Source organism: Cordyceps fumosorosea (assembly GCF_001636725.1).
Source record: "Cordyceps fumosorosea ARSEF 2679 chromosome Unknown scaffold_87, whole genome shotgun sequence".
NCBI lineage: Eukaryota > Fungi > Ascomycota > Sordariomycetes > Hypocreales > Cordycipitaceae > Cordyceps > Cordyceps fumosorosea.
In genome coordinates, this window is record NW_017387387.1 from 15,038 (window position 1) to 28,045 (window position 13,008).

At 47.4% G+C, this 13,008-nt stretch overlaps 5 protein-coding genes across 5 annotated transcripts; 3 read left to right on the forward strand and 2 right to left on the reverse strand.

Annotated features, from left to right (window-relative positions):
- Positions 1-1,089: 1,089 nt before the first annotated feature.
- Positions 1,090-2,313, forward strand: ISF_09866 (l-allo-threonine aldolase; the record flags this gene model as incomplete). The annotated part of the gene is made up of 1 exon (XM_018853466.1): positions 1,090-2,313. The coding sequence occupies one exon, from the start codon at positions 1,090-1,092 to the stop codon at positions 2,311-2,313; it is 1,224 nt and encodes a 407-aa protein (XP_018699345.1).
- A 941-nt stretch (positions 2,314-3,254) lies between these two features.
- Positions 3,255-4,061, forward strand: ISF_09867 (Pyridoxal phosphate-dependent transferase, major domain protein; the record flags this gene model as incomplete). Its single annotated transcript, XM_018853467.1, has 1 exon — positions 3,255-4,061. The coding sequence occupies one exon, from the start codon at positions 3,255-3,257 to the stop codon at positions 4,059-4,061; it is 807 nt and encodes a 268-aa protein (XP_018699346.1).
- Positions 4,062-4,122: 61 nt separating this feature from the next.
- On the reverse strand, positions 4,123-5,076 carry ISF_09868 (serine family amino acid catabolism-related protein; the record flags this gene model as incomplete). The annotated part of the gene is made up of 1 exon (XM_018853468.1): positions 4,123-5,076. The coding sequence occupies one exon, from the start codon at positions 5,074-5,076 to the stop codon at positions 4,123-4,125; it is 954 nt and encodes a 317-aa protein (XP_018699347.1).
- A 1,901-nt stretch (positions 5,077-6,977) lies between these two features.
- On the forward strand, positions 6,978-7,474 carry ISF_09869 (MFS general substrate transporter; the record flags this gene model as incomplete). Its single annotated transcript, XM_018853469.1, has 2 exons — positions 6,978-7,301; positions 7,424-7,474. 2 exons carry the CDS (start codon positions 6,978-6,980, stop codon positions 7,472-7,474), a joined length of 375 nt encoding a protein of 124 aa, XP_018699348.1.
- A 1,192-nt stretch (positions 7,475-8,666) lies between these two features.
- ISF_09870 (multidrug resistance protein fnx1) lies at positions 8,667-10,671 on the reverse strand (the record flags this gene model as incomplete). Its single annotated transcript, XM_018853470.1, has 4 exons — positions 8,667-9,306; positions 9,376-9,520; positions 9,649-9,956; positions 10,079-10,671. The coding sequence occupies 4 exons, from the start codon at positions 10,669-10,671 to the stop codon at positions 8,667-8,669; spliced, it is 1,686 nt and encodes a 561-aa protein (XP_018699349.1).
- Between the last annotated feature and the right edge of the window lie 2,337 nt (positions 10,672-13,008).

The window sequence follows — 13,008 nt, forward strand, 5'->3', positions numbered from 1 at the left end:
ATATAATTTTTATTTTTATTATTAATAATATTATAAATTATATTTTAAAAAGTAAATTTTATATAATTAAATATTAAGAATATAAATAGATCTTTTATAGAATTAAAAAAGAAGTATTCTATAAGAAATTATAAGGTATATAGTATAAGTTAGGAGGAGAGGTGGCTAGGAATTCTATACTAAGATGTGGGTGGTGCCCACATCTAGGCGGGCGACGTTAATAGGATGGCTTTCCGACGTGGCCGTGCATTAAAGGTATGCAGCCATGTAGTAAACCGGTGGCTCGTTACAGCATATTAATATACATTATCAGCTATTCGAGGTACATATGCGGCTGACGGATGTTGATCCCGTTTGTCTTTGCGCCGGAGACATACAGACCAAATGTGCCGACTCCCTTACCGTAGGAGGGGAAAACCGCCAGAAATGATGATGAGTGTTCCATCCGATGCGTACGCCCAATGCACAGTGAGGCAACATCGCTTCACTGGCAAATAATTCCAATCTCCTGACTGGTGAGTTATTTTATGCGCACTTTCTTAAAGTGCAATACAACTATACATCTGCAGCCACCTATCTGCAGCCATATGCATATGTGGCTGACGGGTGCTAATCTCGTTTGTCTTTACGACGGAGATGTGTAGGTTAAACTTGCCGACTCCTGTACAATAGAAGGAGTTAACCGCCAAAAAGAAATCGGGCGGTGACGTGGTTCGTGGCTGCATATGCATGTTCCATCCTTCACATGCAACTAGCCAATACACGGCACGGGACTGCCTCTGAGTGCGGCAATACGGTAGGTGTAGACAGCAAACCGAGAAGAAACCATGTTCCCACTCCGGATAATGCGAATTTGGCAGTCTCTATAGTACACATCACTATCTTGGCTAAGGTAGAAATAAGGATAAAAGTCTTTGGGGGTAGTACTGCGGAATCTGTTTTGTAGGACTGGTCTTGATGCCCTCTCGCTGTGGTGGGGTTTTCTGAGTCGGCACCTGTATTCTGTTTGTTACTGTACCAGCTTATAGCATATGTATGTAAGCTACGAAATCTAAGAAATCTAAGAAATCTTAGCAACCAACCAGTATAATGGCACTGAGTACAGACAAGTTATCTCGCCCCTCATCGTTAGGGACCGAACAGTCGACCAATGGGAGCCTACAGAATGGACATCGCAGCGAAACACGGTCCGAGACTCAGACTGCTACTAAGCAGGACTTTGCCGACCTGGCATGGGCAGACAGCAGCGAAGCGAGCAACGAATTTCGTTCAGATATCTTTACCAGGCCGACATTGCCCATGCTGGAGGCGATTATCCATACGACACTCGGAGACTGCACAGCAGACGCGGATCAGACCACTCTTTCGTTCCAGGAGTATATTGCCGACTTGGTAGGGCACGAATCTGCGCTGCTCGTCATGTCCGGAACCATGGGAAACCAGGTCGCCCTTCGAACTGCGCTTAAGAGCCCGCCTCATGCCGTCCTCGCGGACCATCGCGGGCACATCGCCACACTAGAAGGCGGAGGCGTGACGAGCGTCTGCGGTGCCATGATACAACTCATTGTCCCATCCAATGGCCATCACCTCACCCTAGACGACATCAAGGAGCAAAGCATCATAAGGGAGACGGTATTCGACTGCCCTACCAGAATCATCAGTCTAGAGAACACGCTCTGCGGCACCATTATGCCCATGGCTGACATGCGGGCCATCTCAGCCTGGGCCCGCGCCCAGGATCCGCCCATTCATATGCACCTCGACGGCGCTCGGCTCTGGGAGGCGGTCGCCGCGGGAGCTTTCACGCTGCGCGATGTCGGGGCATGCTTTGACAGCATCCAGATGTGCCTGACAAAGGGCCTCGGCGCGCCACTCGGCAGCGTGGTGACGGGGAGCTCGTCGTTTATCAGGCGCGCGAAATGGAGCCGGCACCTGTTTGGAGGCGGCATCCGCTCCTCTGGCATTATTACCGCGCCGGCAAGGGTGGCGATTCATCAGGTGTTTATGGGGAGAAAGCTACTCTGGGCGCACGACAAAGCGAGGCGGGCGGCGGACCTCTGGCAGAGCCTGGGGGGGAAGCTGAGCATGCCGACGGAGACGAATATGGTATGGTTGGATCTGCCCGCGTCTGACGTCGACCGCGAGACGTTTTATGCGGCGGGTCGCGAACAGAATCTAAAGATATCGAACAGCATGTTTGTTGGACGGCTGGTGTTCCACTACCAAGTCAGTGATTCTGCGTTTGCCAGACTCTGCGACGTGTTTCGGACTGTTCTAGATAGCAAGGCGGCTCATGAAAGTAGCGGTGAGTAACCGCAAGCATGCTTCCAAGTTCTAATACATGCCACTAGTTGAATAACAATATATATAACACAAATACACTTGGTCAGCTTACCCGCAGTAAGGAATACCATGTGCTGCTTTCCTAACCATATGTCAATGTAGAACAACTCACATCGCATATAGATTGTTACATATCAGCCCATGAAGTGAAATGGATCACTGGTGCATAAAAGAGCATCCCGCCTCCACCCCGCTACCCCTCCTTGTCGTCCCGTTGATCAGCGCCATCTTCCAGCAGTGATAGAGAACGAGTGAACACACTGGATTCAGGAGTTGTCCATGATGCCTAAACCTCGAAAACAGATCAACTTCCTCCGGGGATGGCCTGCCCCGACGCTTCTCCCGACAACACTCTTATCCTCGGCATGCCAACGTGTTCTCGCCGATCCCGTTGAATACACCGAGATGCAGGAGTACGGCTCCTTACACGGCATGAGCCGGCTTAGAAAGGGACTCGCCAACTGGCTCGGGGGACACTATGGTGTCGACCCAGATCCGGAGCGCATCTGCATCACCAGCGGTGCCAGTCAAACTATGATCACTATATTGCAGTGCTTCAGTGATGTGCATTACACCAGGGCTGTCTGGGTTGTCGCGCCGTGCTATCATCTTGCTTCTGGCATGTTTGAGGATTCTGGTTTCGCTGGGAGACTCTACGCGATACCAGAGGATGATGAGGGGCTAAATCTAGAGGTCTTGGAACAGAGACTGTTGGATTTCGAAGAGCAAGACCATAAAAACATGGAGAAAAAAGTGATGCAGTCTATTTTGTTGTACTCGACTCCTCACCCCCAACAGCCCCTTGACTAACATACTCAATCCAGCCCTTTAAGCTACCGGTCGCAAGCAGGAGGCTGTACAGGCATTTGATATACACTGTGCCTACATGCTCGAATCCTTCAGGAGTCACCATGTCTCTCGGCAGGCGAGAGGGCCTTGTCAAGCTCGCCCGAAAGTACGACGCTCTCATCATCAGCGACGACGTCTACGACCTCCTCCAGTGGTCGCTGACAACGCCGGTATCAACTATTCGGCCTCCTGAAATGCGGCTCCTGCGCATCTGCGACATCGACCGCGCCCTGGGACCCTGCGACAATGACCCTCACGGATTCGGCCACGCTGTCAGCAACGGCTCCTTTACCAAAATCGCCGGCCCGAGCGTGAGGACTGGCTGGGCGGAAGCGGCGCCGGCGTTCATCGCGGGCCTCGCCCGCGCGGCATCCACGCGGTCTGGCGGCGCGCCCAGCCAGCTCTGCGCTGCGATGCTGGCTGAAGTCGTCGAGAACGGCCAGCTGCAGAGGTTCGTGGACGAGACCGTACGCCCGGCGCTGCAGCAGCGCCACGGGCTGATGATAGATGCCATTCGTTCCCATGTTTCCCCGCTGGGGGCTCGGACGCGCGCCGCCAGTCTCAAGGGCTGCGATGTTTTTGGCGGTTATTTCGTTTGGATGGATATCGACAGCGACTTTTCGACAAAGTTTATCGCTGGCGTGTTGAGGTCTGAGGAGGATATCATCATTGGTCATGGACAGATGTTCACCGTACATGGAGATGAGGAAAGTGCAAGCTTTGACAAGAGCGTTCGCCTCAGCTTTTCGTGGGAAGCAGAAGAAGACATCGTAGACGGCATTAAGAGGATTGGTCTTGCACTTGCGCGGATTCAGGCAAACAAGGAGTATTATCTTAAAGTGGCATCTGCTCCGAGCAACATTGGATAAAAGTATACTTGCCAGCAGACAGTTAAAGATCTATATATCTTGAGAGTCTATATTTTGTTCTTTAATTGTCTAGGGTGGCCCAAAACTTTTCCATCATTTCAAATGATGTGTTGCTTCCCCCACACACGACAATCACCAGCACTGTATTCTCATTAAACCCTGGAATCAACTCGGGTAGCTTCCCAGTGTAGCACAGAGCAGGACAGACGGCACACGCTAGTTCTACCAGATAGTGTTCCTCGTCGGCAAATCGACGGCACGCGCGTATAGCGTCGGCGTCGGAGATGACAACTGTCTTGGCGTGCTTCTCCAGGCCATACTCGAATGCTCGCTGCGCGACTCGCCTGGCGCCTAGGCTGGTAGCCAAGCTGCTGATACTAGACAGGGTGATGCGCTCCCGCTTCGCCACAGACTGTGCCAGCGAGTCGACTCCCTCGGCCTCCACGGCAATCACCTGCGTGCGGTCCTTGAGCTGCAGCTCCTCGACCGCCTGCATCAAGCCACAAAACAGACCTCCTCCTCCCACACTGCATACAACAGCATCAACGGCTGGCATCTGTTCAATTGGTAAATTTTGGCCGTTGCATGTTGGTGAGGCTGCCACTGCTGCAGCGGTCATGCGATAATGGCGCGTCGCTTTGCGTAGCTGCGTGACCGTTTCGTGCATGATCCCGGCATTGCCCTCCCAAATCTCCGGTGCATCGAACGGCGGGACATATATCGGCGATTCATTCGTCGTCACAGCAGCCGTTGTCATGACGGTGTCTCGCAAGTAGTTTTCAGCTTCCTGCCATGTATTTCCGTACTGGATGACCTGGACGGCCCCCGCCTGCTTGAGCTTTGCCACCAGAAAAGCCGACGTCGACAGCGGCGTCACAATGGTCGTTGGGCAGCCAAACATGTTTGCGGCATAAATGCAGGCTAATCCGGCATTGGCACCGGACGAGCTGTAGAAGTGGGCTCTGACACTGGCCGAAGCATCCTGCTGTTGTTGCTGCTCTCGAAGAGCCGCCATCTTGCCGAGCATGTAGTGGCTAGCTCCTCTCAGTTTAAAGGAACCAGAGGGCTGTGTGTTTTCCAATTTGAGAAATACATGGCTAGTAGAAGGCAGAGGTTTCGGTCAATGGCCAGTACACGCACAGCTTTCATCCATGAGAAGGGGGGCTAAAAGGAAAGGGGAGAATGGAGGAATATCAGGACTGCTCTCACCAGCCAGAAGCCTTGGACAAATTAGCAGATCGCACCAGAGGTGTTTCAATCCATGGTTGTTTGGTTTCGTTCATTATGGAGATGGTTTCAATGCAGCTTCGTTGCTCGTAGGTGGGCTCTTTAAAGATGCTACAGCGGTAGTTCCACGACGCGTCAATCAAAGAGGTGTGCGCCGGATTCTTAACAAGGTCAAGAATACAAAAGGGTTAGGAAGAGGGTTTTCTGGGTCGCCTATCTAATGATTTATATATCTCGCTCTCCGTATCTACTTAATATATATATACGAGGAAGGAGCCGTGTTAGCAGCGCATTCATGTAAGTGGCCGCAGGCATGCTGGCAACGTACTAACATAAGCGATGTAACAGTTGCTTATCCCTAATCCACAGTTGGGAGGGAAGTGAGTTATGTCAAGTGCATAGACTGCAAGTGAGCAGTAGTTATAGCTTGTAAGTTATATTAGGAGGTTACTCCTAATAGTTAAACTATTACTTGAATTAATTAGTAAAGATCTAGTCTATCCATCTATAGGAAATCCCCTTCCTTAGCTATATAATAGACTACTTTATAACAGTAGCTTATCTTTAATCTATAATAGATTGATTTTTTAAGAGCAGAGTTAAATAAAATATTTATAGAATAGATATAAATAGTTATTATATTATTAGTTATATTAAGAGATTACTTTTAATAGTAGAACTATTATTTAAATTAATTAATAAAATTCTAGTCTAATTATCTATAAATAATCTATTTTTTATATATTTATATATTCTTTTACTATATTATTAGATTATTAGTTTATTTTTAAAATTAATCCTTTTAAGTTTACTAGATTATAATATATCTATAATCTCTATATAGTTATATAACTTTTATTATCTTTACTTTAAATGTTTATTTATAATAATAAAAATATAAACTAATTAAAAGATTTAAATAAAAAAGAAGGTATATGTTTATATTTATATTAAAATTAAAACTTACTTCTTTTTTCTTTTTAGTAATAAAAAAATTATATAAGACACTATAATTAGAGAAATATAGTTATAGAGGTATTAAAGACGCGTTATGGGTACTCTTTAGTGGTGATACTCCTAACGGGGTGGCCTACGTGAGAGCGAGCCTAGGGCGGCACGGTGGCACCTCTTTCCGGTGTGCGTTGCACTGTTAATAAATAATCCTGCCGCCAGATGGCGATCAACACCTGGAATCGCTCTAGGGTCGTTCCAGCCTTAGCGTCGATGTGTGACCTTGTCTTGCCATCCCTGACCTTGGTAGGTTAGAAAACAACTACTGACAGCAGCAAGACAAGAATGAAAAAAGATGGTCATGTTACTGGTAAAGTAGAGAAAGAGGGCAGCGAAAAATGACCGTTCATCCGTGAAGCTGTGGTCGTCGTGGGTTAGTATTGAGTGCATAGTTTACCAGCATCACTCCGTGCTACCCAAGCGTGGAAAAACAGGAATGGAAGCTAGCCAGCCCCCTGCCAGCTTGTGAATCATTGTCTGGCTCAGGTGTAGGCACAGGCGTAACCGTGGTTATGTGATGACCAGCTCACCAACCTAATGCAAGCCATCATCAGCCGACGTGGTAGTTATGCAGTGGCTTTCATGGAACGGCAGACGTGCTTAACCGTCCAAGCCATAAGAGTACCGACGGATCCCCAGACAAGCAAGTCGGATGTTTCAACCACATTACAACACATCATGAGTAGTCGCAAAGCAAGTAGCCACCCAGTGCTGTCGGCCACGAAACCAGTTCCCGTCACCCGCTCGATTCCCCTCGGCGATTTTCCGGACCATGAGCCTAAGCCGCGCTGGACCGCGTATCTGTGGGATAGCCTGGACAAATCACCCCAAGAACGCCGATTTTTATTCAAGATTGATGCTGCGATCCTCACCGTGGCGTGCTTGGGGTACTTTATCAAGAATTTGGACCAGGTTAATGTTAACAACGCCTTTGTTTCCGGCATGAAAGAAGACTTGGATCTCAACGGCAATGAGCTCAACTACATGCAGACTTGCTGGACGGTGGGCTATGTTATAGGCCAAATTCCAAGGCAAGTACATAAATGCTGCCCAACCACATACCCAGGGATAGAGAGATCAAGCGAAAGATAGGGTATCCGAGTTGATGTTGACTCATTTTATAGCAACCTACTTTTGACGCGAATCCGACCTTCGTTGTGGATTCCTTCGTGTGAAGTTACATGGTCCGTCTTGACCATTCTTATGGCCAAGTGCAGCAGCGCACAGCAAATATACGTGCTCCGGTTCTTTATCGGACTCGCAGAGAGTACCTTTTACCCGGGCATGCAGTATATCATCGGATCCTGGTATACAAAGAGGGAACTTGGAAAAAGGTCATGCATTTTCCACGGAAGTAGCGCCTTAGGAAGCATGTTCTCCGCCTACCTCATGGCCTCTGTCTACCACCTCGACGGCGCGCATGGCTTCAGAGGCTGGCAGTGGCTGTTTATCATAAACACGGTTATATCGCTACCAATCGCGGTGTTGGGTTTCTTTTTCCTCCCCGACGTTCCAGAGAACACGCGAGCCTGGTACTTTACGCCCACAGAGATATCGCTGGCTCAGGAGCGTATGCAGGCCGATCAACGTGCGAATCGTGCACCATACACCAGGGCCAAGGTTAAAAGGTTTTTCACTAGTTGGCACGTCTATCTCTTGACACTGCTGTACATTTTATTCAACAATGGCGGTGGGGTATCAGCGCAACCAGCATTTGCTCTATGGCTCAAGCAACAGGGTTACAGCATTCCGCAAGTGAATACCTACCCTACCCTGACCACAGCCGTCCAGATTATCACTACTATCATCTACGCGTGGACTTCAGATACCATCTTGCAGGGAGAGCGCTGGCCGCCCATCATATTCTCAGGTCTCATGATTGTCATTGTCAACACAAGTCTCGCGATATGGAACATCCCCACTGCCTGGAAATGGGCGTGTTTTATTCTAGCTGGCTGCTCGAGTGGGATAAGCGGCTTGATATATGCATGGTCGCACGAGATTTGCGCACGAGACAACGAGGAACGGGCACTAGTGGCCGCTTCCATGAACGAGATGGCATACATGGTCCAGGCTTGGCTTCCGCTGCTCATCTGGCAGCAGGTGGAGGCGCCAGAGTACCCCAAAGGGTACCGGGCATCTATAGGGATTGCAATAGCAATGATGGCTACTACCATGGGTATAAGGTACTTGCACAGAAGGGAGGTGGGCTCGAGAAGGCTGAGATTACAGGACTGAATCGGATGCTCTGATATCAGAGAGGATTACCCTTTTTGTTTAGGCAGCTGTTAGAAAGATAGCAACGATGATGCAAGAGACGAACACAGTGAACGTATTGCATCAGCCACTATAAAGTAAAGCCTCTATCTAGCTCGTCACAGACAACCCTAGTGTTGGCAGCTTCATTCGAACAATGAGGAAGGCAGCAATAGCTGCGGCAGCGATACAAGACCCAAATGCTAACCGCAAGGCCGCGTCATAGCTTTGGACTACCTGGTCGCGGTATGGTTGGTCCAGGTTCGCAATTGCCCGGACCGACGCTCGCGCCAGGGCGGTGACATCGTCCTTCAACGGCCCATGAACATTGACGTTGAGATAATATAAGAGTCCATTTTGAACTACAACGCTGCTAAGTGCGACACCCAACACTGTCCCTAGGCTGCGCCAGATGGCAAGCGCACTCATCACGACAGCCTGCTCGTCATGCTCAGACGTAGCCAGAACCGCCACAGCCGTGGTAGTATACTGGAGTCCATTTGCCACAGAGTATGGCACTAGGGCCAGGCAGAACACATTGGGAGACAAACCAGGCCGCATGCAGCAGATGGATACAATGCTAGCCAGATATAGTGCGGCGGCGCAGACAAGGGGCGACTGGAGGCGACGCATTCTGGTGATGAAGAGGCCGGTCAAGGCACCTGCTGCGGAGGACGCGATGGCCAGGAGCATCAGTCGGAGGCCAGAGGAGGTGGCGCTGATCAAAAGCACCGCTTGGAAGTACAAGGGTCTATGTTCACATCACTGCGGTTAGCTGAGGCTACTTTGTAGCGGAATTATATAGACGGGTATATCTTACGCATTGAAGAGGATGGCATTAGAGATGATGGCGCCCAAAAAGTTGGAAATGATTAGGTTCGCGCGAGGCTTGCGGGAGATGAGTTTCAGTGGCATGATGGGCTTTGTAGCACGGCACTCGATCAATATGAAGGCAGGGAAGGCCACTGCGAATACCAGCAAGGAAGAAACGATGAATGGATGATACCCTTTTCACATGGATGTGTTAGCCCAACGGAACTCCGCTCCAACTGTGCTAGGTCATGGAACAAGCCAGCTGGTGTAGGAGTCTTACAGGGAAATATATTGCCGCCGAGATTCAAACCAAGGATGAGCGTCGACACTGCCAAGGTAAGTGACAAGGCGCCTAATTTGTCGAACCCTCGAATAACCTGGTTGAGAGTCTCCCTCTCGCCTATGACGCCCAAGTTATTCGGAATCGTCACCAAGCCGACCATCAGACATGCCAGAAGCAGGGGAACCTGCACGCCAAACTCCCATCGCCAGCCTATTGTCTCAGCAATAGTACCGCCAACCGTAGCTCCTAATCCAGAGCCGATACCGACGACGACGTTGAGGTAGGACAAGTAGGTCCCTCGGGATCTGTTTCTAGTGTCAGTCTCGCCCAACTCAGATTGCCATTGTTCCTTCGGGGGCGATAGAGAGGACTTGGTGCAACCACTGGCCTCAAAGCGAGGTATAGCACTTGCAGTAGGGATACATACTCGATGGGAATGATGTCGCTCATGGTGATGCTCCCCATTAACATAGTGCCACCAGCGCCAATCCCACACACGGCCCTTGCGGCGATGAGGCTCTCTATGCTCGTGGCCAGCGAACACCACAGCGTCGCAACGGTGAATATGGCAAGCGCTCCGAGACAAAGTGGTTTCCTTCCGAACGCGTCCGACAGCCGGCCCAGAAAAGGCTGCGAGACTGTCGACATGACCATGAACACCGTCGAGAGCCACGATGCCGAGTGGGCGACGCCGAAGTACGATGTGATCACGGGGTGCGACGACACCATGATGGTCGTGTCAAAGAAGCAGAGGAACTGCGTTGCGAGTATCTGTGAGAACACGACCCAGAACCGCGCCTTGGACAGGCCGCCCGCGCGCAGGCGTGACAGCGGCGGCAGCGGCTCATTTGTCCTCGAGTTGACGTATTGGGCCAACTGTGGCGTCGCTGCATGGTTGCTCGCTCGCAGAAGAGGCGTTGTATCGGTAGGAGTTGGGTCGGCCGGCTCGTCGAGTCCATCTACTTTTCGCCGATTGGCAACCTGAAGCTCGGGTGGCAGCGTTGCGTGCTGTTTATCCATTGCTGTCCCCATGGCTCTGCCCGCGTTTGTCGGAAGCTGGATAATAGGTTGTCATCAACCACGAAAGGGCAGCCTAGTAGATATCATACATGACTGGGTGCGACGCGAAGTATACATTGCTAGGTGCGATGTGAATGTTTATTAGCCTATACTAAATAGTTTTTATAACACTAGTAATATATTATAATTAAAAACTTATATTTAATCTTGAAAAAGAAAATAATACTTTATTTATAATACTTTATTTTTATTTTTATATATTATAAAAGTATAAGTTTAAATATATAATTATTTAATACTTTTATAATAAAAAACTAACTTATAACTATACTAAGCCTAACCTAGTAATAAAATTAAAAAAGAACTTAGGAAAGGTATAATAACACTAATAACCACCTCTATACGATGCTGGCTCGGGGCCGCATCGATAGGGGCGGCCGTGGTGGCCGAAATAACACTAGGGACGCGTCGAGACGCGACCCCCCGACTGAGACGAGCCGCGACGAGCCCGCCGCGGGAACGACCCGACTGAGACAATTAACCGAACGAGAACTAACAAACGAGCTCCTCTTCTTAATCCCCGTAGAGCATAAAGATAGAGCGAAGATATTAGAGAGGGGAGAGGAGACGCGATAGGGCGAAGGATATAAGCCTGGGGATCAAGAGAGGAGCCCACACCGGACTCTACCAGGAACCAACACGGGGCCGACCACCTAGAGTAGTAGTAAGGGTTTTCCTCTAGGGACTCTAGTTTTTCCCTTACTATTAATATTCTAGAGATACTAGATAGGTAGACTAGTCTAATTAGTATAATATAGTTAATTAATTAATATATAATTATTATAATAATAATAATAATTTTATTAGTATATAATATTTAAACTTAATAATTAAATAAAATTTTAAATAAATTAAAACTTTTATTAATTTATTATAGTATTAATAGATATACTATATACTTTTTTTAATATAGTTTTTATTAAATATAAAGACTTTTATTATAAAAAAAGTTAGTATATATAATATTTTATTTAAATAGCTTATTAGATATTCTTAAAACTAATCCTATTTTTCCTCTTTAAGATAACTTTTAGGACTTAGTACTTCACCTAGAGGAGTGTAGATGTTCTCTTAACACGAATAGGGCCGTCCACTCTATTATATAAATAGAATGTATATAGGACCCACCGTTAGATTAATGTATAGTGTAGTCCTCCAGCCAGTTATAGCTTTACCCTTTTGTGACAAACGAATAGGAAGACGGAAGGAGCGGCCCGTTATGCAGCCGTAGGGAAGCCTGTGACACAGGGAGCTGTGAGGCTCCCTACGAAGGTATAAGGACATAAGATTATATGATTAGATTAGGAGGGATTAAACTAATCTAAGTGGACTCGTCGGATAGGCTCAGTCTAATCCAGCCTAAGTGAGGATTAGATAGGATCAGTATGATCTAAGAGTATAGTAGAGGATAGATGGATATATAAGGAAGGGGATTTCCTAGGTAGATAGCTAGATCTCTACTAATTAATCTAAGTAATAGTTCTACTATTAGGAGTAATCTCCTAAACGTGACTTAAGCTATAATACTACTTATCTATACCTATAGTGCATTTAACCTAACTCACTTCCTAAGAAACAGATTTACTATAGATTAGAGAAGAGCCACTATTATATTTTAATTAGTCCTATTTAGTGAGTTACCTTATCTGTTTAGTGAGTTACTTTAAAAAACCTTAAGCAGTTAACCTCTATAATATCCACTATTAGTAGTAACACTACTAACCTAGGGTAGACTATCGCCTAACTTACTAAATAGGTTAATGACCTTATAGAGAAACTTAATTAACTTTAGGTCCTAAGCACCACTAGAGTTATCGCCCTCTTTAAATTCCCTAAACCTAACCCGTACGACGGAGTTAGAGGAGACGTACGAACCTTCTTAACCTAAGCTAAGGCGTATCTACGTGTTAATAACACTATTAAGAAGCCTAAGGCAAAAGTGCTTTATGTGGGAAACCTTCTTATAGGGAAAGTATTAGAGTAGTAGGAGCCAACCCTATAAGATTATCTTAATGAAGAAGAACCTAAAGAATAGATAACTAGAATCTTTAGTGATTATAGTAAATTTAAAAAGAAGCTTAAAACTACATTCGGGGACCCTAATGAGGAATGAATAGTAGTCCATAAGCTTAAGTAGCTAAGATAGACGGGCTCCGCGCAGTATTATGTGAGGGAGTTCCACTGTATCACAATACGGCTCTCTTAGGATGATAATAGTTAAATAGAACTTTTCTATAACGGACTAAGGGAGGAAGTTAAGGACGAAGTCTTAAAAAA